This window comes from Martes martes (assembly GCF_963455335.1).
Source record: "Martes martes genome assembly, chromosome: X".
NCBI classification, from domain to species: Eukaryota; Metazoa; Chordata; class Mammalia; order Carnivora; family Mustelidae; genus Martes; species Martes martes.
In genome coordinates this window covers 50,907,039-50,934,440 of record NC_137897.1, presented here as the reverse complement: position 1 = coordinate 50,934,440, position 27,402 = coordinate 50,907,039, and the positions used below count along the sequence as shown (strand labels likewise).

General features: G+C 41.8%; 1 protein-coding gene across 1 annotated transcript in view; it reads right to left on the bottom strand.

Moving 5' to 3' along the window:
* The window catches only part of MSN (moesin), a 75,606-nt gene that overhangs the window by 16,031 nt on the left and 32,173 nt on the right, over positions 1–27,402 (bottom strand). The window contains exon 2 of the mRNA XM_080794804.1: positions 10,974–11,057. Coding sequence (XP_080650930.1) covers positions 10,974–11,057 — 84 coding nt within the window. The remainder of the gene's footprint in view (positions 1–10,973; positions 11,058–27,402) is intronic.

Below are 27,402 nucleotides of genomic sequence, written 5' to 3'. Positions count from 1 at the left end.
TGGGGGGTAGGCAAGGGAGGTAGGGGAGTGAGCTGAAGGAATTTACCTGGATATAGAAATAGGAAAGGAGGACCCAATATTGCTAATGTCCTTCCTTATCAATAAATTATATCTTCCCTCAACACATACACACACATGTGCACACAGACATGTACACTCCTCCACTATATCTACAAAGTTTCTACTATGCACCCAAACCCAGACCCCATAGTCATTCCTGAAGCTTACAATCTAGAGTTTCAGAGGCCCCAAGGAAAAAGTAGCTCATATCTATTAAGTACCTATTATGTAACAGGTATTGAACACTGAACAACCCTGAGATAGCTATTATCTCTATTTTATAAATGAATAAACAAAGGCTTAAGAGGCAACCTGCCTAGAAGACATGGCTAGATACTTTTCCATCCAGATGGCTTACAGACACATGAAAAGATGTTCAACATCACTTATCAACAGGGAAATACAAATCCAAACCACAATGAGATACTACTTAACACTGGTCAGAATGGTTAAAATTAACAACACAAGAAACAATAGGTGTTGGCAAGGATGTGGAAAAAGGGGAACCCTCTTGCACTGTTGGTGGGAATGTAATGCAAACCGATGTACTCACTCTGGAGAATAGTATAGAGATTCCTCAAAAAGTTAAAAATAAAACTTCACTACAATCCAGCAACTGCACTACTAGGTATTTACCCAAAGTATAAAAAATACAGATTCAAAGGGGTACATGTGCCCTGATGTTTATAGCAGCATTACCAAAATAGCCAAACTATGGAAAGAACCCAAATGTCCATTGACTGATGAGTTGATAGAAGATGTGGTGTGTGTGTGTGTGTGTACATATAATGGAATTTTACTCAATTTTTACTCAACCATCAAAAAGAATGAAATCTTGCCATTTGCAATAACATGGACGGAGCTAGAATGTATTATGCTAAATGAATTAGGTCAATCAGAGAAAGACAAATACCATATGATTTCACTTATATGTATAATTTTTTTTTAGATTTCTTATTTTTCAGAGAGAGAGAAGGAAAGCACAAGCAGGGAGAGCAGCAGGCAGAGCAAGAGGGAGAAGCAGACAAGAGAGCAAGGAACCTGATGAGGGACTCGATCCCAGGACCCTAGGATCATGACATGAACCAAAGGCAGCCGCTTAACCGACTCCCATGCGCCCCTACATGTAGAATTTAAGAAAAAAAAAAAACAGATGAACATATGAGAAGGGGAAAGAAAATGAGAGAGAGAAACAAACCACATGAGACTGTTAACAATAGAGAAAAAACTGAGGGTTGATAGAGGGAGGTGGGAGGGTGATGAAATAGATGGGTGATAGGTACTAAAGAAGGCAGTTATAATGAGCACTGGATGTTGTAAGTAATGAATCAATGAATTCTTCCCTTGAAACCAATATTGCACTGTATGTTAACTAACTAAAATTTAAGGAATTTTTTTAAACTGCATACCCCTCCAAAAAAGAGGCAAACTGCCTAAATCCATAGAGACTAGACTAGAATCCTGATGTGTAGGATTCCAAAACCTGTACCTGTTCTTTTCTATCATGCTCTCTTTTAATTCCAAGGATTCATAAGAGCTTAGGAGCCCTGTGGTTGCCAAATGACTAACTGTCTTGTCTCTCTTTTGCCCACGTATCCCAGCCCTGTAATGAACTTTTATCATCTCTGCATATATACATGGTTCCTGGCAATCCACTAGACTCAGTCAACAACCACTTTGGAGAGAAGCTGTATCCCCAAATCCTCAACTTTCATTGCTCACTGGGGTATGCATGATGTTCACCCTCCCTTTCACAGCTTGAATCAGGTGTCAAGAAACCTGAGTGAAAGTTTCACTTCTGTCTCTAATTTGATATGTGATCTTAAGGCAGCACATTTCTCTCTCTGGGCCTTAGCTTCCCCCATTTATCTAGCTTCTCCATCTACTACAACTGGTATGATTTAAATGGCCTCTTTCTTCCTTCAAGTTTGTTCTACTAATTAGGTTATTTGTAAATGAAAATAAATACAGTTCCAAAAGTTCATTTTTGCTTTTGTTTCCTTTGCCTTTGGAGACTTATCTTGAAAGATGTTGCCGTGGCTGATATCGAAGAGCTTACTGCCTATGTTCTCCTCTAGGATTCTGATGGATTCCTGTCTCACTTTGAGGACTTTTATCCATTTCTAGCTTATTTTTGTGTACAGTGTAAGAGAATGGTCAAGTTTCATTCTTCTACATACAGTTGTCCAATTTTCCCAGCACCATTTATTGAAGAGACTGTCTTTTTTCCACTGGATATTTTTTCCTGCTTTGTTGAAGATTATTTCACCATAGAGTTAGAGGTCCATATCTGGGCTCTCTACTCTGTTCCACTGGTCTATGTGTCTGTTTTTATGACAGTACCATGCAATCTTGGTGATCACAGCTTTGTAGTAAAGCTCGAAATCAGGCAACGTGATGCTACCAGTTTTGTTTTTGTTTTTCAACATATCCTTAGCAATTTGGGGTCTCTTCTGATTCCACACAAATTTTAGGATGATTTGCTTCAGCTCTTTGAAAAATACTGGTGGAATTTTGATCGGAATGGCATTAAAAGTATAGATTGCTCTAGGCAGTAGAGACATTTTCACAATGTTTATTCTTCCGATCCAAGAGCATGGAATGGTCTTCCATCTTTTTGTGTCTTCTTCGATTTCTTTCATGAGGTTCTGTAGTTCCTCAAGTACAGATCCTTTACCTCTTTGGTTAGGTTTATTCCCAGGTGTCTTATGGTTCTTGGTGCTATAGTAAATGGAATCAAGTCTCTAATTTCCCTTTCTGTGTTTTCATTGTTATTGTATAAGAAAGCAACTGATTTCTATGCACTGACTTTGTATCCTGCCACATTATTGAATTGCTGTATGAGTTCTAGTAGTTTGGGGGTGGAGTCTTTTGGGTTTTCCATATAAAGTATCATGTCATCTACGAAGAGAGAGAGTTTGACTTCTTCCTTGCCAATTTGGATACCTTTTATTTCTCTTTGTTGTCCGATTGTTGTTGCTAGGACTTCTAATGCTATGTTGAACAAGAGTGGTGAGAGTGGGCATCCTTGTCGTGTTCCTGATCTCAAAGGGAAGGCTGTCAGCTTTTTCCCATTGAGGATGATATTTGCTGTGGGTTTTTCATAGATAGATTTTATGAAGTTCAGGAATGTTCCCTCTATCCTTATACTTTGAAGCTCCAAAGGTAAAGGAAACAAAAAAGATAAAATGAACTTTTGGGACTTCATCAAGATCAAAAGCTTCTGCACAGCAATGGAAACAGTTAACAAAACAAAGAGGCAACCTACGGAATGGGAGAAAATATTTGCAAATGACAGTACAGACAAAAGGCTGATATCCAGGATCTATAAAGAACTTTTCAAATTCAACACACACAAAACAGATAATCATGTCAAAAAATGGGCAGAAGACATGAACAGACACTTCTCCAATGAAGACATACAAATGGCTATCAGACACATGAAAAAATGCTCATCATCACTAGCCATCAGGAAGATTCAAATTAAAACAACACTGAGATACCACCTTACACCAGTTAGAATGGCCAAAATTAGCAAGACAGGAAACAACGTGTGTTGGAGAGGATGTGGAGAAAGGGGAACCCTCTTACACGGTTGGTGGGAATGCAAGGTGGTGCAGCCACTTTGGAGAACAGTGTGGAGATTCCTCAAGAAATTAAAAAGAGAGCTTCCCTATGACCCTGCAATTGCACTACTGGGTATTTACCCCAAAGATACAGATGTAGTGAAAAGAAGGGCCATCTGTACCTCAGTGTTCATAGCAGCAATGGCCACGGTCGCCAAACTGTGGAAAGAACCAAGATGCCCTTCAGTGGATGAATGGATAAGGAAGATGTGGTCTATATACACTATGGAGTATTATGCCTCCATCAGAAAGGATGAATACCCAACTTTTGTATCAATGTGGACAGGACTGGAAGAGATTATGCTGAGTGAAATAAGTCAAGCAGAGAGAGTCCTTACCATATGGTTTCGCTTATTTGTGGAGCATAACAAATAACATGGAGGACATGGGGAGATGGAGAGGAGAAGGGAGTTGAGGGAAATTGGAAGGGGAGGTGAAACATGAGAGACCATGGACTCTGAAAAACAGTCTGAGAGTTTTGAAGGGGCAGGGGGTGGGAGGTTGGGGGAGCCTGGTGGTGGGTATTATGGAGGGCACATATTGCATGGAGTACTGGGTGTGGTGCATAAATAATGAATTCTGTTACACTGAAAAGAAATTAAATTTTAAAAATAAATAAATAAATAAATAAATAAGATTTACCAGTTCAAATGAAACAAAAGAAAAAAATAAAAAGAAATACAGTCCCATTTCCCACATACCTCTTGCTGACTTGAGTAATTAGGAACATGTTTTGAAAAGATAATTTGTGTGTGGGTGGTGTTAAGGAAAGATCACAAGACTTCCAGGACTCAATGGCAAGATGAGTCCCTGGGTCTAAGTTAATAGGCAATACAAATTGCCTATAATTTTTAGATGGAGAACACAAAATGCTCATTTTGAAATGTGATATTGTTTTTTTTTTGTTTTTTTTTTGTTTTTTTTTTTTTTTGCAGAGGATAGAGGGGGAGGGTATTAGAAAAAGATAAGTTTTATTTAAAGCACCTCTTATCTCATCCTAGATCTAAGGCAGAGCCTAACAGTTCTAAAGATTTTCCACAGGGTTGTAGAAGAATAGCATCCAGATGCAATTGGTGCAGAAGAAGTAATTCAGCCCCAGGTGAGAAAGAGACACTGAAGATGCTGAAGATGGACCATTAGGGCCAGGACCCTAAGTCATGGGATGGCAGACTCAGAATAGAATTGGTAGGGAAGCAACTGGCCTCTGCCTGTACCAACTGTAGAGGCTTGGAGATTCCAGAATTAAAATAGACTAAGGCAGGTAGACTACATAATCAGTCCTAGATGTCCCAGGAATGGGCTCCTTAGCCTCTTTTTGCACCATATTGTCTGTTTCACTAGAAGGATGAGTAGGGGTTAATGAGAGGAAGATCACAGGACCTAAAATAGTTCCAGGATGTGGAGTATCTCTGAGGAGCGGTTGGACAAATAACATTTAAAGTGAAATTAAAAAAAAAAATCAGGATCAGTAGCAAATTTAATCTCTCTGAGCTCTGCCTCTTCCATTATGAACATAGAGAAATCAGATGCATATAAATTTTCCATGTCCTTAGTCTTCAGGGTTTTGGAGAAATGAGGAATTTCTCTCAGCCTCCACTGAAATCCCAAAGTGAGGAAATAAGGGTGTGGAGGGAAGGAAATATGATCTAAAGTCAGAATTGAGACTGAAAAAGAACAAAGGATAAAACAGATGAACCCTAGACTCCAGGATATAAGGAAATCTCTAATTAAGGTCCACAGGGTACTGAGAATCATTTGATCAGGCAACTCTTGTCTTTACTTGGAAATGAGGCCAAGCTTTGCTTGCTTCCAGCTTTGCTTCCAGCTGAGACTTCCACCCCAAAGAAAAGAGAAATCTTATTTTCTAGGTCCTGTTCCAGAAACAACATCTATGGCTGTAGTGACTAGGGTCCTTCCCATTCCATTCTGAGAACTAACTAACTAAATAATAAATTTATATATATTTATTTATTTATATATATATGTATATATTATATATATATATAATAAATTTTATATATATTCTGTAGTGACTAGGGTCCTTCCCATTCCATTCTGAGAACTAACTAAATAATAAATTTATATATATATATAAAATAAATTTTATATATATTCTTTCTTGGCTCCCTTTGACCCCAGACTGCCAACTTACTGAGATGAGCCAGCACTTTTCAAAGCTTCTATGGAAGAATCCATAAGCAGCAGAAAATAATAAATGCATATACCCCAGAGGACACAAAAGATAGGGCGATATAAGTAGATGGCTAAAGCCAGAATTTCTTTGAAGCATCAGGTTTAATCTTAATTACATGCACACATTTTACATTCTACTCCTTAAATATCTATTTTTTTAATTTTTTAAGATTTATTTATTTATTCAAGAGAGAGAGTACACATGCATGCATGAGTTGGGGGAGGGGCCCAGGGAGAGAATCCTCAAGCAGACTCCTGGCTAAGTGTGGAGCCCCAGGTGGGCTGAGTCCCCCAAACCAGAAATAGGGTTGGTGGCAACCCCTACCAGAACTTTCCAGTTGTACATTGATTTGCTTTCAGGTAGATGATTGATGCAGCTGCTGCCAAGCCTGTAATGGGGTCTCAGTGGGCCTCAGGTGTTTGGGCACTGATGGAGTTTGGAGGGACAAGAGTTGGACACTCAACCGAGACACCTAGGTACCCTAATGTTTTAATAATGAAAAAGATAACATCTATAAGTAAAAGTGATGCTCCAAGATACTAAATCAAGGGGCACCTGGTTGGCTCAGTCAGTTAAGCATCTGTCTTCAGTTCAGGTCATGATCCTAGGGTCTTGGGATAGAGCCCCACATTGGGCTCCTTGCTCAACAGGGAGCCTGCTTCTCCCTCTGTCTACCACTCCCCCTGCTTGTGTACTTCCTCTCTCTCTCTCTCTGACAAATAAATAAATAAAATCTTTTAAAAAAAGATACTAAATCAAATTCATCCCTCAGCTCTCTGTACCTCCTAAAACCTGCAATATACACATACAGGAACTAGGACTTCAGTTTTTAAGACACTGGCTGTGAATTCTATTGAGCCACACAACACAAACCCTCATGACAGACTGTGAAGCATTATAGGGTCTAAGCAGCATAAACTAGAAAACTGAGGTCCAGTGAGGGGAAGAGATTTGCCTCTGAGAAAATCCTCACTAATTACTAGGAGCATCTGAATGTAACAAAGAACCCTCTTTTGTCTCTCTTCTGCATGTGAAAGTGGCCTACATCTGAGGTCTAAGGAGGGAAGGGGCAATTAGGTCAGTTCCAGAGCCCATGAGAATCTCCTATGTATCTGAGTGAACCAACTAGTGAGGAAATGAGTCACTTCAGAAGCCCTGAGCAGGATTAGAAAGCAAGGCTGGAGCCTCAAAAGGAAAACTGTGTGAAAAATTACGTGCAAACTCCATCAGTGCCCAAACACCTGAGGCCCACTGAGACCCCATTACAGGCTTGGCAGCAGCTGCATCAATCACCTACCTAAAAGCAAATCAATGTACAACTGGAAAGTTCTGGTAGGGGTTGCCACCAACTCTGTTTCTGCTACTCTACACTGCCTGTGTTTGAGTGGCCACCTGATCTATAGCACAGAACAAACTCAGCTATGATTCGAAGTTTAGAGACAAATTTCCTCCACTCAGAATAGGAACAGGCAAAGAGAGGAGAGGTCACAGAGGACACAGCTGACAAAAGGCACTGGGAAAACAACAAATTATATATGCCTCGATTCAAGCCACTATACCATTTCCTAGCTATCTAACCTTAAACAGAACTTTTCCCCCTGTAAGACTCAATCCTTCACCTAAGATAGGGTTATTACTATTATAATAATAGATGTTAATCATCTTATAGAATAAAAATGAAAGAAAAAGAAGAAAGGTTATTGCCTTCAATGCAGAATCCACAAATCATAAAGACTTTACCAAGCCAGAAAAGCTTCCTGATTTAATGGCTCCCTTATCTGTACCTCCAGGGCAATTTCTACTACCTATTTAGCCCTTAATAAGAACAACAAACATTTGAGTGTCTGCTATACACAGGACACTTTACTTATTTGAGGATTAAATAAGACCACAAAATCTCTGAAATTAGTTTGATTACCATTTCACTAAGAAGATTTAAGTCCTAAGAGGCTAAATGAGACATCCAAGATCACACAGCTAAATAGGACAGAATTTGAACCCAAAGCTGACACTAAATCCCATACTTTATACACTGTACATCACTTCTTTTTTTTTTAAGATTTTATTTATTTATTTGACAGACAGATATCACAAGTAGGCAGAGAGGCAGGCGGAGGGGGGGGGAAGCAGGCTCCCCGCTGAGCAGAGAGCCCAATGTGGGGCTCGATCCCAGGACCCCGAGATCATGACCTGAGCTGAAGGCAGAGGCTTTAACCCACTGAGCCACCCAGGCGCCCCTGTACATCACTTCTATACACAACCTGAACTTCAAGGGTGTTTTATTCTATGTGGGAAGAGCGGTATTGCATTTACTTTCTCTGCTTCTATAGGTATAGACACGACAGAGATGGTATTTAACAGTCTAGAGATTTTTCTTGAGACACAGTAGACCTTCAGTCAACAGTGATTCAGTTAGTGAACAAATGAATGAATGGTTGCTCTGAGAGTTCACCTTTCTTGCAGAATTCAGTATCTTGAAGGGAAGAGGCAGGTAGAGTTAGAGCCCCTGGCTGGGGTGGAGCCAGGCAGGGGGTTCTCAAAAATGTAAAATGTAACTCATGGTGGTCGCACTGCCCCTTAGTGGCACCTAAGTAACCAAGAGCCCTCTGAAGAACCTCGGTCTTTAGAAGTGGTGGTAAGTGCAGGACTGCTGTAGCAAAACATGTTCTTTCCACTCCCTAGTTGTGCACACACTCACAAAGGTAAACGGAGAAACTATAGACCACACTTCCCTTTCCCACCAGGTCTTGTGTGTCCTCGAGCTATGACTTCCCATTATTGCCTGTTATTTATTATTAATGCCAAAGAGGGTGCTTCCTTTCCAGTCAGCTTCCTCTCTGGTCATTGGCCAGAGTTCCATGGTGGCCCCAGAGCTTTTGTCAATTCCTTCCAAGGAGTCCAGCTCCTTCCTCCTAGGGCCCAATTCCACCAGGAGGGCCTCCCTGAATAATGTATCTCAAAGGCCAGACAGAATGGACTTCTCTTATGACTCACTCACTAAGTTAGAGAGAGGGAAAAGATAATATTCCCCAACAGCATGTGAACACATACCTCTGTGGATTCCCATCCAGATCTGTCTTGGCCCTGAGAGTGCCAGATTGTCAACCCCTTGTTTGAGTTCAAATCTTTTTCCCTTTTTCACTCATGGAGTCCCAGATCTTCCCCATCTTACCTCACAGAACATTACTGCTCCCTCCTTCCTATGACAGCCCCTCAGAAATATCAAGACAGAAACACATCTTCTCTTAAGTCTTCTAGACCCAAACAGCTTCATTTACCCAGGCAGAATACTACAGTGGGAAAACTATAGTTTTGCAGAGTTGTATTTGAAACTCCATATTATAACTTACTAACTGCATAACCTAGAGTATGTTCTTTTACTTGTCAGAGGCAGGATCTTTGCAAGGATAAAGGACTTAGTCAAGGCTAGTCTATATTAAGTGCTCAATAAATGGTATTTCCCCAAACAACACTGATCTTCCAGATGAGAAGTCATGAACTCACTGTTTTTCTCCCTTTCCTCTCTCCAGCCAGTATGAAAGCTTCAGAGGCTCTCAAAGGTTTTGTTTGGGAAGTAGTTGCTTTCACAACCAGCATACCATCTGTCCAGGGCTCCCTACCATCTGGGCTTCATACAGAACAACACCCACAGTACACAAATCAAACCAACACGAACAAAGAATTATCATGCCTTGTGGCTTTTTGAAGTTAATAAGCCTCTTTGTTCAAGAATTTTTCTGCCCTAGGTTCTAAATGATGCCTTCCTCACCCTCCCTCCATAGTTACCTCCCTCCAATGCAAATGAACAAAGCCCCAGTGTTGAAGGCAGGGAATGGAATCATTTGGCTTGAGAAGGGTAATGTATAGAACAAGGGGTCTGGGAAGGAGTCTAAGAAGAGGCCGAAGGAGCCTTTCTTCCTTTCCCTCCACAGCTCTGGTAAGTTCTTAGACAACAGAGGGACTCAGAGGGCAAAGGAAAAAGAAGGCCTAGGGGAACCTGGGTGGCTCAGTTGGTTAAGCGACTGCCTTCGGCTCAGGTCATGATCCTGGAGTCCTGGGATCGAGTCCCATATCAGGATCCCTGCTTGGCAGGGAGTCTGCTTCTCCCTCTGACCCTTCCCCTTCTCATGGTCTCTCTCTGTCACTCTCATTCTCTCTCTCTCTCAAATAAATAAGTAAAATCTTTAAAAAAAAAAAAAAAGAAGGCCTAGAAAATCCAACAAGGTAACATATCCTAGACAATATCAGACCCCCACCTCACCAGAAACTGGTAGGCAAATAGGATAATGACCCATCTGAAGGGATGCAAACCCCATTTTTACTCCTGGAAGTCTGGTCACAGACAGCACGTTCCCGTGGCCCCTGGAAAGTCTTTGAATGCTGAAAGATTCTGTGCACCCCCACCCAGCTATTAGATTATATATAGCATATCCCTTCTGATAATAGTGACTTCCCATGAAGGGACATCCCTTCCATTGGAGATGGGAATGACACATCAGCATTATTTCCATGGCATGAGTGCAAGGTATGAAGTACCCTCATAATGCATTTAGCACTCCCAGTGGTGTCCTAAGTCCCAATATTCTTCTGAAGGAAATGTACATAGAGGACAATACTTCAGAGAGAATAAGTTTGTTTCCTTCTACTAGGAAGAAAACAAAAAAGTGACAAAGGTCACGGGGTGCAGTGACTAGAATGCAGCATTGAAATCCCAGCGAGATACGGGACAGATACACTAAGTTATTTAATTTCTGAGTCTCATTATTAAAATGGGGAAGAGATCACTTGCATCCTTCAGAGTTGAGAGGAAGGTTCCATGTGTTAATATTTTTAGAGCATGTAACACAGAGTCATACTCTGCTTGCTTCTCTTTTCTACCATGTTCAGGACCAAGGATAGGATTAATTGGAGCCATCTGAGGTGCAGGTTGCCAAAGTTAAACTCTGCCTCCTTTGTTATTAAGGCAGGGGTCAGCCTTTGTTTGGAACTATCTTGGAGGAGCATGCAGGAGAAAAGATTCCCAAGAAGTGGGCACTGTGGAGGGAACTACTAGGAGAAGTAGAAGAGGCTAAGAAACAAATTCCATCCCTTACCTGGTCAAACAGCTGTTTGCCGGTGGTGTTGGGCTGGATGGCAAACTCCAGCTCTGCGTCCATGGTGGTCACACGCACATTGATCTAGGATGAGATCAAAAGAGGCAAGTTAGTTGTCTGGCTCTGAGCTTAGCAGAGCATGGGACAGGTGTATTGTTCAACCACAGAAGAAGGAACTAGGGTTCTAAGAATCTGAGCAACTTAGATATTGGTGGGAAGGAAGGGAGAATACTGAAATAAACAATAACTAGGCCCTGGCTCCCAACCAGCTTATAAATACAAAAAACATAGTCAAAGAGCAATGCTTACCAAGGGGCAAACACAAAAATGCAAATCAGCCTACTTTCAAGAGGAAGCAAGTGCTAACTGTACTTCTTCCAGGAAGCCTTCCCCACCTACACCAGCCAGCTCTAGGCCCACAGCATTCTCTTCCCACCTCTGATCCACAGCCTGGATTATCTACAGTACTTGTCTTTGCAGACACAAGTTAAGGGGAAGATAAAGAACACTGGGTTCCAAGCCTAGCACTGCAACTGTCTCAATCTACAACCTTGGATAAGTCTTATCTCCTTCCTGGGCCCTAGTTCACCTCATCTGTACAACAATAGTAATGCAGGGGCGAGGGTGTCAATTACACTAGGTGATGACCATTTCAATGCTGGTGTCTATGGTTCTATATACTGACTTGCACTGTTACTACATCTTGCTTTTATGTCTCATTGGTCTCTCTAAGCACAAAAGAGAGAAGGGGCCTTACCAAAGGTAGGTGTGGGTGGCACAGAGATGCTACAAAAGCCAAGTCAGCAGAGGGGAAAAAGGAATGGGACAAGCCCCAGTGAAAATAATAGGTAGCCACACACACAATTTTTTAACCACCAGAAAAAGTACCATCTGCTTTTTTTTTAAAGATTTTATTTATTTATTTGAGAGAGAGAGAGAGAGAGATCTCAGGTAGGCAGAGAAGCAGAGACTTAACCCACTGAGCCACCCAAGCACCCTGAAAAGTACTGTCTGCTTTTACAAATAGATCCCCTAGCTGATATTGATAGCTGAAATTTCATCAATAGAGATTTGTTCTTTTGGCTGAAAACTTGGTAGCAGTGGTAGTAGTAGGAGCAATATGCAGTAGCTTTCATGTGTGGAGACTTGCTACTCACTAGGTGATTCATGCGCACCATCCCATTTAATATCAACAATCACCTTGTGAAGTAGATAAGGTTATCTCCACATTGGGAATGAAGAAATAAATATTTGTTTAAAGTCATATCATTAGTAAATGCAGAAGACAGGGTTTGAACTCAGATCTAAGTCCAAACCTCAATTTAAACCAATACACTAAAACTTTTATACATCAAAGTGCAAAATATTCCCCATGAGAGGAAATAAAAGATTAATTCTTTAAATTGTGGGACATTTTTCATAAGTACTCCATATAGTACTGCCACAAACTGGCTTGTTATATAAGGTCATATAAAATATTTTGAAGATTGGGTGCCTGGGTGGCTTAGTGGGTTAGGCTCAGGTCATGATCTTGGGGTCCTGGGATTGAGCCCCACATCAGGCTCTTTGCTCAGCAGGGAGCCTCCTTCCCCCTCTTTCTCTGCCTGCCTCTCTGCCTACTTGTGATCTCTCTCTCTGTGTCAAATAAATAAATAAAATCTTTTTAAAAATATTTTGAAGTCTATTTCATGCCCAGGGAAAATACTTCAGTAATATTAAACAAGGAAGGGTAAGCAACAAGACTACATGAGCTCAATTCTATAAAAAGTATGTACAGAGAGATAATTATTGGAATCATGCCCTAGTACTAGTCAGGCTTGGTTTTATGGTGGTTAAGAATGTGTTCTCCCTTCTTTGAATTTAAAAATAAAAACTAATCTACATTTTCTAAGATGCTTATATACTACTTTACACTATTGGTTGAGATTAAAGATAGAATTAATAAAAAATGCAAATCCCCATGGAGTAGGTAAGACATAAACCTAATCAGTCTTTGACATCTCTGGGTCTTTCCTGAGCGTAGGGGTCAGTTAGCGGGGAAGAGGGGGCCAAATAACATTTTGCCAGCTGAACAATTCTGATGAGGACCAGGCCTGGGGAACAACTTTGTAAATAAATATCACTAGGGAGTCAGGGAGGAAATCTATTTCTAGATAGACAATGGGACAGGAAAGGCCCTGAAGGCAGGAACAAGTAAGGCAAGTTACCCCAGGGGGGACAACAGGCAAGATTAGCCACCTTGACTTGGTGTTATCCTAGGCTTCCTGCCAATCCAGTAACCCTGTAGAATGGGCCTTCATAAGGTAGTGAGAATGAAGCCCAATGGGCTGGAATTTGGCCTCAACATCTAGCCTCATATCACCCTTGAGCTGAGTCAAGGGAGACCTCAAAACACCAAAGACTGAGGAGGTAGGAAAGAGTGGAAAAGAGCCAGTAGGGCTTTTAATACACTGGACTTCATTATCACCTCAAGGTTTCTGTCTCGCTTTGAGTTACCTCTCCAGTACCCATGACTCAGTAGGTACTCAGAAGATGGTTAAATGAGCAGTTCTAAACATGGGAATATAAGAAATACAGAGATCTAGCATAGTCTAAAGATCCAGAGGTGGGAAGACTTTATATCTTATCTTTTTACTGTGCCATGGACCCTTTTGGGCAGTCTGATGAAGTCTATGGACCAACCCCCTTTCAGAATATATGTGAATGCATGAAATAAAATGATACAAAGAAACCAATTATATTGAAATAGTTATAAAAATGTGTGCTTTTTATGACATTAAGTAATTGCCTAGCACTGTATCTTAGTAGTTATTATTACTGTAATTTTAACATTATGTTGAGCATAGAAATATTTTGAGAAATCTATAATACAGAGAATTGAGTAACATATTGAATTGTCAAATCACTATGTTGTATACTTGAAACTAATATAACACTGTGTACCAATTATACTTTAATAATACATTGTTAAGTTAATAAAATAAGAATAAAACTTCAGCAAAAAATTGTGATATAAAAGTTTCCTAGATTTCCATTAGTGACAAAGTCACAAGTACTGCCATTTTTACCACTTCTTTTTTTGCTCGTATTCATTTTTTTCATTTTATTATAAACAGATGTAACTCAGAAACAGCCAAATGGAAAACATGCACAGGACAGGGTAGGCAGGGGCTTGAGAGATACAGAGCTTCCTGCCTTCTCCAGCTGGGCCACCTTCCTAGCACCTCCATGCCTTTATCAGCTCTGAGGCTCTCCTCATTCTGTCATTTAGGGTTTTTTGGTTTTTGTTTTTTTTTATATTTCACATTTTTTATTAAGTTCAATTAGCCAACATATTAGGGGTTTTTTTTTGAAAAATAAAAAATATATTTTGTTTATACACCAGCAAGTTGGGCTTGCTCATTAAAAATAATTATGTTGGGGCACCTGGGTGGCTCAGTCAGTTAAGTGTCTGCCTTCAGCTCAGGTCATGATCCCAGAGTCCTGGGATATAGCCCCACATCAGGCTCCCTGCTCAGCAGGAAGTTTGCTTCTCCCTCTCCCACTTCCTCTGCTTATATTCCCTCTCTCACTGTCTCTCTCTCTGTGTCAAATAAATAAATAAAATCTTTTAAAATATATGTTTATTAGCAATTTAATTTTTTTGTCCTTGGTCTATTTTTCTATTAGGCTGTTCTCTTTATCTATTAAGTAGTTAGTAATATCTATTATATACTAAAGAAGTTCATATTTGGTCATAGGTTGGACAAATATTTTTCCCAGTTATTTGTGTTAGATCTTCTAACACACTTCTAACACTTTAATTTTTTTCCTATAGTATTTTGTACATAATTAATTTGTCATTATTTTCCTTTGTAGATTCTGGGGCTTATATATTTCTTTTCTTTTTTTATTTATCATGTTCAATTAGCCAACATAGATACATCATTAGTGTTTTTTTTTTCAGCATAACAGTATTCATTGTTTTTGTACCACACCCAGTGCTCCATGCAATACGTGCCCTCCATAATACCCACCACCTGGTTCCCCCAACCTCCCATCCCCCCGCCCCTTCAAAACCCTCAGGTTGTTTTTCAGAGTCCATAGTCTCTCATGGTTCACCTCTCCTTCCAACTTCCCTCAACTCCCTTCTCCTCTCCATCTCCCCATGTCCTCCATGTTATTTGTTATGCTCCACAAATAAGTGAAACCATATGATAATTGACTCTCTCTGCTTGACTTATTTCACTCAGCATAATCTCTTCCAGTCCCGTCCATTTGCTACAAAAGTTGGGGATTCATCCTTTCTGATGGAGGCATAATACTCCATAGTGTATATAGACCACATCTTCCTTATCCATTTGTCCGCTGAAGGGTATCTTGGTTCTTTCCACAGTTTGGCGACCATGGCCATTGCTGCTATAAACATTGGGGTACAGATGGCCCTTCTTTTCACTACATCTCTATCTTTGGTGTAAATACCCAGTAGTGCAATTGCAGGGTCATAGGGAAGCTCTCTTTTTAATTTCTTGAGGAATCGCCACACTGTTCTCCAAAGTGGCTGCACCAACTTGCATTCCCACCAACAGTGTAAGAGGGTTTCCCTTTCTCCACATCCTCTCCAACACATGTTGTTGCCTGTCTTGCTAATGCTGGCCATTCTAACTGGTGTAAGGTGGTATCTCAATGTGGTTTTAATTTGAATCTCCCTGATGGCTAGTGATGATGAGCATTTTTTCATGTGTCTGATAGCCATTTGTATGTCTTCATTGGAGAAGTGTCTGTTCATATCTTCTGCCCATTTTTTGATATGATTATCTGATTTGTGTGTGTTGAGTTTGAGGAGTTCTTTATAGATCCTGGATATCAACCTTTTGTCTGTACTGTCATTTGCAAATATCTTCTCCCATCCCGTGGGTTGCCTCTTTGTTTTATTGACTGTTCCCTTTGCTGTGCAGAAGCTTTTGATCTTGATGAAGTCCCAAAAGTTCATTTTTTGCTTTTGTTTCCTTCGCGTACGGAGACATATCTTGAAAGAAGTTGCTGTGGGTGATATCGAAGAGGTTGCTGCCTATGTTTTCCTCCAGGATTCTGATGGATTCCTGTCTCACGTTGAGGTCTTTTATCCATTTCGAGTTTACATTAGTTTTTAATGTAGTGTTCAAAGATTCAATAGTTGTATATAACACCCCATGCTCATTACATCACTTGCCCTCCTTAATACCCATCACCAGGCTCACCCATATCCCCACACCCCTCCCCTCTGAAACCCTCAATTTTTTTTCTGGTAGTCCATAAGTCTCTCATGGTTGGTCTCCCTCTCTGGTTTCTCCCCCTTCATTTTTCCCTTCCTTCCCCTAATATCCTCCATGCTATTCTTTATGTTACACATATAAGTGAAACCATATGACAGTTCTCTTTCTCTGTTTGACTTTTTTTTTTTACTTATTTCACTTAACATAATCTCCTCCAGTTCCAACCATGTCGATGGAAATGGTGGGTATTTATCCTTTCTGATGGCTGAGTAATAGTCCATTGTATATATGAACCACATCTTCTTTATCCATTCATCTGTTGAAGGGCATCTTGGTTCCTTCCACAGTTTGGCTACTATGGGTATTGCTGCTCTAAACATTGGGGTTCATGTGGCCCTTCTTTTCACTACATCTTTATCTTTTGGGTAAATACCTAGTAGTGCAATTTCACTTATATTCATAATTGAAGGAGGTCTAAATCTCAGTGAGAGGTTAGTAAAAACAGATATGTAATTTTTCTCAATCCACTCTCATAGATGTTTCCCACTTCAGATTATATCCATGGACCCCCATGGAGGCCTAAAAATTCCAAGTTAAGGAGCTCCCTATAAATTTATTTCAATTCACCCAATATTAATGGAACAAAACATTTAAGGAACTATCATTAGAGTAGAGCTCTAGGACCAGTCCTTGACCCCAAGGCACTTATTGAATAATAGGAAAACTATACTATACAAGGAAGACCCTGAGAAATGCCATAGCAGAACAAAAGAAACATTTTGGGGAGATAAGAAACCACAGTTCAAAGTGATATTTGCACTGGTCCACAAGGATAAGCTGCATTAAAGAAAGAAAGAGAGAGAGTGAGAGAGAGAAAGAAAGAAAAAAAGAAAGAAAGAAATATAGAAAGATTGCGGGATGGGGGGAAGAACATCCAAATGTCCCAGGTAGAGAAATCAGTGTGTGCAATGGCCCAGAATGAGACAGGGATGGAGATGGCCCATTTAGAAGCAGATCCGCTTCAGGGTGAATGTGGACTACACAGTAAAGTGTAGGCATAGAGGCTGGGAAGGTAAGTGGAGGGCCTTGAGGGTTATACTAAAGAGCTGGGCCTTAACCTGTTGGAAGGCCAGCCATCCTTGAGGCTCTGAGCAGAGTGGGGCAGAATCAGAATGATGCTTTTTGAAGAAAGTGCCCAGGGAGGAAACTGATGAAAGAGGTAGGATTCCAAGGAAATATTCCATAGCCTAGGAGCTCCCTTTATTTCACACTATTGGGAAGAATTTTCGAAGTAAATAAGCCAGTGTCAATCACAGATCAAATCAATCACAGGTCATGCCAATGTAACATCTCTAGGGTCTAGCTCAGAAGTCCAAATATTTAAGTCAGATATTTGTTAAAGAAATGTTTCTTGAATAAATCAATCGGTAGAAAAGGGCCCAGCCTGGGTTAGGAATAAGAATGTCATACACACTAGTGTTGTCTATGCTTCCTTACTCCTAAATAGAGCATGACCCCAGAACAAGGGCTCTTCTAAAATCTAAAGATGTCCAGCTGAAACCAAACTGGAACCTACTTCTCCAGAATTCCTGTCCAGGGTTTCTGCCATTTCCACAGTGGCTGCTACTCTAGGGAGAACAGTCTAATATCTCCTGAATTTCACTGAGGACAAATAATCTTAGGTTTAAAAAAAAATAGAAAGAAAAGCAAACACAAAGGGACTTCTATTCTTGCCGCCACTTAACTCAGAAGAAAATGTGAGTCATGAGGACAGTGTCATAGGTCTGTACTCTCCTGTTTTCTGTATGTCAGAGGTAGAGGGGGAATAAGGGTAATAACACAGCTGGGGCTTGAAGGTGATAGGTAGAACAGGTGTCTTGTTCAACGAAGATCCCTTGTTCTCCCTTAGAATAATATGGAACCCAAGTGTGTAAAATAAGCTACATGCCCAGACCCTCTGCCACACAGGACCCACTGGACTTTCACCCTAGTACGTAGGTACCCACTGCCTTCCTTTGAGGTCTGTTCTCTGCAATTTCAGTGAGAAGAGGGTGATCTTGTTTGGGAGGAAGGAACCTGAAAATAAAACCTCTGAAGTCAGCAGAAATTTCCTGGGAAGCCCCTCAGCTTGGCAGGAGTAGAGGAACTGGCCTGGGTGGGGTATCATTTCAATATGTAGAGAATTAAATCCCTTCCAAACCCTGTCCCTGAGGATCTAGCCACAGTCCGAGTTTAAAGACTGTGTCTCTGGAGAACACTAAGGGTTTAAGGAACAAGAACAAAAAGTTTGGGTGTGGTAGGGACGGTGTCATCCTCTCATACACCAGCCTTCCCACCTCTAGCCCAAGAACAATAAATATACTGTTATTTATTGAACAACTGAACACAGACACTTTCCACACCAATGCCCTTCACTGGAGACTAACAAACAAATCTTAGTGATCTGCCATCCAAAGCCCTCAACAAACTGGGATCTCTCCTCTGTCCCCAGGTGGCTGACCTAGAAAACAAAAATAACCAGGCCAGATGCTGCAGCAGCTGGGGTACTTTGGATTCTGGGCCTGGCCAGCTTCAAAGAAGGGACCAACCCTCTCTTTTCCTAGAGCCAAGAACATCCAGGTAAGCAGTAGCCAGACCACAGTGAGGAGATCAGGGCAATGTTTCCCCTCATTTGTCCAATATCACTGAACTTCAAGATGGCTTTTCCTGGAAAGAAGTTTAGGGGGAGGCAGAGGAGCAAGTAGAGAGAGTTGAATAACCACAGGTAACTTGCCTGAAGCATGGACATGTAAACCATAAAGAATTAAAATTACTGGCCCCACTTCATGGATGATGAAATTGAAATACACAGAAGCAGGTGACAGAAGGATATAAATGAACACTTACTTAATACCAACTATATGCCAAGCCCCATCACCCACAGTCCCACTTTATATTACTGAAGCCAAATTTACTCAGCCAGCAAGTGAGGAAGACTGGTCTTCTAGACATTCCCAGAGCCCCTTCCATGACTCCACTCCTCTCTCTGGTCATGCTGGTTTCACTGCTGTCTTCAGACACTGCCTTGGCAACTCTTTTGGCCAAGGACCAAACACTCTGGCATTGGAAGCCTGAGCACATCTGGGAAACACTCCTTGGGAAGGCCCCCTCACAGGGGCAGAGCTTGTGAGTCAGCCCAATTGTGTCTGAGCTCAATGACCTCACCCCCACCTGCCACCTCCCCGTTCTCCTCAAGGGCTCTGGCATTTCTGTGGAGCTGCTGGTATGAAGAAGACAAAGGCAAGTGGGAAAGGGGGACAAAGCAGTACAAGTCTTACCAGGGCAACCTCAGAACTTCAGTCTCTCCACTGGACAGAGAACAGTCACCACAGTGTTACTCAAACTACCTAATCCCCATTATTTAGGCTCCATCACCCACCATTTCCTGCTGCCAGAACAGAGGCAAGGCCAGGGCAGGGCAAGGCCTGGTCTGTCTTGCCTCTTGGAATGACAGCACTGCCTCAAGCAGCTGTTTTCCATAAGGGGGGAAACAAGGGTTGCTTTGAATCTCCAGCTTAGGAGGCATTCTCCTTCCCCCCTCCCATCTTCCACTGACTCACTTACTTCCCAGCAACTCAGCCACTGTTAACTTGGAAATGGTACCTGGAACAGTAATCTGTTCTGACCTCTTCCTGCCCATCTCTAGACCCTTAACACAGTCATCAAGACTTGCCTGGGGTTAACCCTTCCTGTGCCTGTGCCTTTTCCCAGTAGTTTCTACAAAGGAGAGCTAAATCCAACCCCATGCATACTCATACCTTAATGGGTCAGCACTTCTTCACTTCAAGTGCTGCAAAGACCATGGGAGACAAGGATTCCCCTTTTACTTGCTTTGACTCAGTCCTGCCCTCCCAAAGCTCCCCAAGAATCAATGGGAGATAAGTACATATTGGAAATGGGTTGTTACTCCACCAGTCACCACATATTTGGGGAATATGTAACTAATCTCTCTTAATGAGAACATATCTAGTCACTATGGGACTGAGAGTTCAGAGCAGAGGCCAAAGCTGTAAAGGTCAGATACAATGAGACTACCTTAGCAAGCTGCAGCTTCCCCATTAATCCAGCCTTAATTGTATGACCTTTCGGATCAAGCTCAGACTGAGGTAGAGTCCCCCTCTCAACACATGAAGGTCAGAAAGTAAACTAGCTTTTCACCATTTGCACCTAAATCCAGGACTTACTCTCAAAATCAGCTCAGCCAAACCATACTCCAGGATCAAACAACACCTACTCCCTTACCCCTACCCCAGCTCATCTCTCCTTCTTAGTTACAGAGACTGCCCAACCAGTTCCTCAGCACAGCCATTCCTCCTCTTTACAGTTCCTCAAAATTTAAATCCACTCATTCTAGTATCTCATCTGGCTCCTGCAGAATAGCATCCTTCTGAACTTCTCATCCCTGTTCTCAGAACAAACCAGAATCCCAAACTGTCGGACCTGAAAGGAACCTTAGAAATCACTTGGTTCAAACTCTGCAACATAACAGCTGAGGAAACTGAGGTCCAGGAAAGGAGAGGCATTGTCCCAGAGTCACATAGCTGCTAGGCAGCCTGAGATCAGGAATAAAAACCTGGCTCTTAATGCAGTGGCCATTTAATAAGCTATAGAACCACCCTGGCACTTAGAAACAGTAGATACCTCAAGTGAACCACTGCTGAAGACTATGAAGACTATGTGGAGGAAGCTGGGCCATCTTGCTTCCATGAAAAACCCCAAGCTGGCATGGTTAGGAAGTCTAGCTTTCAACAGAAGGCAGGCCTAACTTTCAGGCTCTGAGACATTCACCAACATTGATTCTAGAGAAACTAAACCTTTCATAACACCACAGAAGAAAACTCAAAGATCCTTGTTTCTAAGATAGCTTCTTTTGCAAAAACTTGGAGAGCAACTGATTGGGAAGTTCCCGGACAGCAGACACAGCCAAGATCTGAGATAGAGTCTGGTGAGGAGAGAGTGGGATGCAACAGGGAAAGAGGCATGGAATTTCAGGATTAGATTTATATCTAGGTAGCTAAGAATAACAGATTCCTCAATTCCCATAAAACTGTGAAGCTGCTGAAACAAAAGAGAACAGGGCCCATCATTAATAAAAGAGTCTCTCAAATGGCCAAAGCCCCTCTGTGGGGCTACACCCAGCTGGATTTCAGTCTTTCACATCAGTTTCATGCTTGACCCAGCTTCCCGCCTGCAAATTTCAAAAGAAGTATTTGTAGGCTGGAAACATGGAGCATTTGCAGCTGTCTGGAGATACCGGGTCTGCCCAGAGCACCAGAAGAGGGGTCTACTTTCTCTGATTAGGAACCCACCCCAGAAATCTCCAGCATCACAGCTCTGAAACACAATGGGGCTGATCCAAGCATCAGCGTGAGTTCTATCTAATACTCATGGGATTTCTGCCCAGTCTAATGCTCCTGGGTATTAAAAATCGCTGAAGCCAGGATCAGTTGACTCATTAGGGGCAGGAGGAAGCTTCTAGGCCAAGTCAAAAAGCTGTTTTTAACCCCATAGGTAGGCTAAGGTCTGCTTTCTGCCAACCTTATTGGTAAGCCAAGAGCTAAACCCGGTCTCTGGGAAACCCACAAAATTAGAGTCCTTGTCCCAGAAATAATTGTCTCAGCTCTTTGAGGAGTGAAGCATGGTATGACAGAAAAAGGCTTTATAGCTTCTTTCACCACCCTTTTTTTTGAAACTCAGTTTCCAAAACTATAAAACAGGTCTAATAATATCACCTTTACAACAAGGTTATTGGGAGATATAGGTTAAAATAATAGACATGAAAATACATAGCACATCACAAGTAGAATGGGAAGACTACTAACCCCCCCCTCCTTTTTTGGCCGTATTATTTTTAAAATATTTTATTTATTTATATATCTCTTTGAGAGAGAGGGAGTGAGCAGAGGGAAAGGAACAAGCAGACTCCCTGCTCAGCAGGAAGCCCAGATGCAGGGCTCAATACCATAGGCAGGGCTCGATCCCAGCACCCTGGGATCATGACCTGAGCCAAAGGCAGACGTTTAACCAACTGAGCCTCCTAGGCACCCCACATTTTTAGCCATGTTATTACAGATATCTTACCTCTCAGAAATGATTTAAAATGAAAATGTGTCCAACTGTAGAGGTCTAGGGGCTACCCAAGAAGACCTCCAGAAAGCCCTTTCAGCATAAAGGACACTTGCATTCTGGGGACAAACTCTAAAATGTGATTAGAATTCTAGTTGGTTAACAATGTGAAGCCAAGCACATCAGGTACACACATGCATATCCTTGCATGCATTATTTTAAATATGTTCTCTCTTGGGAGGAATGGGGATTTTCCCCAAGAAGCAGAGTCCTGGGGAGAGGTAGAACACAACAGAGCACCTATGCTACCTTGTCCTTTATAGAGGCTGCCTGATTTTCATTAAGCTGGGCTCTGCCTTGCCATTTTCTCCATTCATGTTTCACCAAAATACACAACTCCCTACCCCTCAACACAACCCACCAGGACCTCCAAACTTTCTTCAGCTGGTATCCAGAAAAATCACAAGCTGGATCTGTAAACTGGCTTATCATATTCACCTAAGGAAATTTTTGAAATACAGATACCCTGAACTCACCCACAGAAATTCTGATTTATTATATAAGAGGGAGGGCATGGATATCAGAAGTTAAGAACTTCAGATAATTCTAAGGCTCAGCCAGATTTGGGAAACTCTGTCATGGAATACAGTTCCCTGAACCAACCTTCTCACGGGCTACTGTTATTATGGTTAGAGGGATGCTTGAAGGAAGGGAAACAAGTAGAGAACAACTATGGAGACATTTAAGCTGCTGGGCCTGGTGAACAGCTCTCCGAAATTGAATGCAGTCCACCTCCACAAAAGATCAGCAATGCAAACAGTCCTGCTACTGCTGCCAAATCCCACTGCAACCTGGTCTCCCTATTTGTAGAATAGGGCAGGGATTATCCTTGTCCCTTGCTAGCTGGTATCATCACTCCCCACCACCAGAGATACTATCGTGCCCTAAAGCAATGCCTCTGTTGTAGGAAGAACATAGCTTTGTATTCTGAAACTATATGCAAGCTCCAACTTTACCAATTAAGACATGAGCTCTCCAACTTCTCACCTGCAACATGGGCATAATGATGCCAACCTGGCAGAGTGTCCTGCAGTCCTAATGCAGTGTTTCCCAAACTTAACTGATCATAAGAATCATTAGGGGCACTAATTTAAAAACACAGAATCCTGGACCCCATTCCTAACTGAAACAGACAGAAGAGGATCTTAGGAATTAGTGGTTTTGCCCCAGGTGATTCTGATCCCTTAGGAAATTTAAAGAAACTTCACCTGGCACAGACACTGTTGAGAGGAGATGAGGGGTTGGAGCAGAGGTCTGGTTTTCTAAACTGATCTCTGGTCCAGATACCCTTATGACAGGGACTTTGAGGTTAGGGCCCAGCAGAGCAGGCTCTGCAGGCAGGAGAGGGAGACTTTGGAATTCCAAACAGAAATCTAAATGCTTTCTGGAATGATCAAATGCTTAGGTCATTGTCCAGAGCCTTCCACCATCCTCACATCTAGTTAAGAATCAGACAATGTGGGGCGCCACATTGTGGCTCGGTGGGTTAAAGCTTCTGCCTTCGGCCCAGGTCATGATCCCAGGGTCCTGGGATCGAGCCCCGCATCGGGCTCTCTGCTCAGTGGGGAGTCTGCTTCCTCCTCTCTCTGCCTGCCTCTCTGCCTCCTGTGATCTCTGTCAAATAAATAAATAAAATCTTAAAAAAAAAAAAAGAATCAGACAATGGGAGGGGCATCTGGGTGTCTCAGTCAGTTAAGCATCTGCCTTCGGCTCAGGTCATGATCCTGGAATCCCAGGATTGAGCCCCGCATCAGGCTCCCTGCTTAGTGGGGAGTCTGCTTCTTCCTTCCCTTGCCTCTTCCCTGGCTCATGCTCGCTCTCTCTCTCTCACTCAGTCTCTCCCAAATAAATAAATAAGTAAATAAAATCTTAAAAAAATATCAGACAATGGGAGAAAACAGCTGATGCAGATACCTCACCAGCCGAAACACATTGATCAGAATGTTCTAATTAGCCTTCTTGAGTTCTTTGTCCCTTAAATACTCTATATTCCCTCTTTCCTGGGAGAGTTTTTAGGCAAGGAGCACCTTAAATGATACTCTCCCTTTCCTGGATGCTCTGGGAACTTGGGAGAACAGAAGAGACATGGTGAGGGGGTCCTATATTTGCTTTGAAATGTGAGCATATGGGGAGGATGAGGGTGGAAGTCTGAGACAGGTGTGATTAACAATGCTGCACTGGAACTAGCTCACACCAGCCCTGATTATGTGCATCTCTTCACAGTTCCTCCCTCAAGGACTTCACATTGGTACCTTTGATACAGCCATGGTGAGAGTATTTACACCATGGGGATCAGTAAACAGTATAAATCTTGACTTCCCCTAGAGAATTTGTTTTTAAATATTTACCAGCACATGATACACATGCAGGTAAGCATCTTTAGCCCCATTTTACAAATGAGGAAACTGAGCCTCAATGAACAGAAACAACTGCCATCTTCTAGCTTCATAATCTTGGCCAGGTCTGTCTGACTAGCAACAAATCCGACTCTCCTTGCCAGCACCCCAAAGGAGTAGGAAGCCCCTCTTGTCAATAAAAAAGACTGCTGACTCTGAGGGCTTCTCCATTAGCTAAAGGCCAAACAAGGGCACCTAAATGTGCCTGGTGCCAAGGAAAGCTGGAGGTAAAAAACTGTGGACTGAGATGTGAAAGTAAAATAAACAGTCCCATCACTACCTCAGGAGAGAGGCTGGAGTGAGGCAGGGAATGGGTTAGAAAGCCCCAATGGAAACCAAAGCACATTCTTAGGGTCTCTCCATAAATATCTGACAGTCTGAGCTCTGGAGGGAGACCCTGGGACGCTGCAAGTCCATAGATCTCCTGAAGCCTCAATTTTCCTACAAGTAAAATGGGAGTGATAATGTCTACCTCACAGGATTATAATGAGAACAACCAACAACTCCTTTACTTTTAAGAAAAAACCTGGCTTTGGGAGACTGGGTAGCTCAACTGATGAAACTTCTGACTTCGGTTCAGGTCATGATCTCAGGATCCTGGGATTGAGCCCTGCATCAGGCTCCCCATTTAACAGGGAATCTGCTTCTCCCTCTGCCCCTCCACCACTTGTGCGCTCGCTCTCTCACTTTTTCTTGCTCTCAAATAAATAAATAAAATCTTAAAAAAAAAGATATTTGCAAATGACACTACAGATAAAAGGCTGGTATCCAAGATCTATAAAGAACTTCTCAAACCCAACACCCAAAAAACAAGTAATCAAGTCAAAAAATGTGCAAAAGACATAAACAGACACTTCTCCAAAGAAGACAACAGACACATGAAAAAATGTTCAACATCATTAGCCATCAGGGAAATTCAAATCCAAACCACATTGAGATACCACCTTATGTCAGTTAGAATGGCCAAAATTAACAAGGCAAGAAACAACAAATGTTGGTGAGGATGTGGAGAAAAGGGGAACCCTCTTACACTGTTGGTGGGAATGCAAGCTGGTACAGTCACTCTGGAAAACAGTATGGAGGTTCCTCAAGTTGTCAAAAATAGAGCTACCCTATAACCTGGCAATTGCACTGCTGGGTATTCACCCCAAAGACACAGATGTAGTGAAAAGAAGGGGCCCCTGCACCCCAGTGTTCATATCAGCAAGATCCACAATAGCCAAACTGTGGAAGGAACCAAGATGCCCTTCAACAGATGAATGCATAAAGAAGATGTGGTCCATAAATACAATGGAATATTACTCAGCCATCAGAAAGGATGAATACCCAACTTTTGCATCAACATGGATGGAACTGGAGAAGATTATGCTAAGTGAAATAAGTCAAGCAGAGAAAGACAATTACCATATGATTTCACTTATATGTGGAACATAAGGAATAGCATGGAGGACATTAGGGGAAGGAAAGGAAAAATGAAAGGAGGAAACCAGAGAGGGAGATGAACCATGAGAGACTGGACTATAGGAAAAAAACTGAGGGTTTCAGAGGGGAGGGGTGTGGGGGTATGTGTAAGCCTGGTGATGTGTATTAAGGAGGGCACATATTGCATGGAGCACTGAGTGTTATAAGAAAACAATGAATTATGGAACACTACATCAAAAGCTAATGTACTGTACGGTGACTAATATAACATAAAAAAAGAAAAGAAATGAAAAGAAAAAAGAAAATAACCTGGCTTGGCACTTAGCGTATATTAGATGCTTGATAAATTTTAGTTCTTTTTCTTGTGCAACCTATCCAATCCAGATTCTTCTAGGGTGCCTGGTTTACTCTTATACGGTAAAAACCCTAGCCCCAGGTACACAATGCTTTACAGCTTAAATGACACTTGTTCGTATGCATTATCTCACCTAATTCAATTCTATATGGAAGACAGGGCATAGACAAGCCCTGTTTTGCAGAAAGGAGAAATGGAGTTTCAATGAGGTAAATAGCAATTTGCTCAAGTGTGAAAGAGATAGGACTAGAACCCAGGTCTCCCCAACTACTAGTACACTGTTTTTTACCCTTCCAAGTTTCTCTTTATTAAGACTAAAAGGAAAAAAAAAAAGGTTGAAGGAGAGTCCAATGGCTTACCTATTTTCATTTATTTCATCCAAGAAATCAAGTGGCCTCTAGCTCTGTTTCAGGTGCTACAAATGGAACTATTCTTGGGAGGGGAGAAGATCAATGCAGCAATAGGGTAGGAATAGTATTCTTGTGGTAGAGGGAGCTACACAATTATCTAGGAGCAACCAACCAAGAACAGCGGGCCAGAAATTGGACCTGGGTCTTGTCCCAGTAACCTTGGGATAATCTTTTCCTCTTCTAGGTAGAGTGTCTCCAATTGTACTAGGTAGGTATTGCTCAGTGGTTTTCAATTTTATTATATATTTTTAAAGATTTTATTTATTTATTTGACAGAGAGAGATCACAAGTAGGCAGAGAGGCAGGCAGAGAGAGGCGGGGGGAAGCAGTCTCTCCGCTAAGCAGAAAGCCTGACATGGGGCTCGATCCCAGGACCCTGAGATCATGACCTAAGCTGAAGGCAGAGGCTTAACCCAACGAGCCACCCAGGCACCCCAATTTTATTAT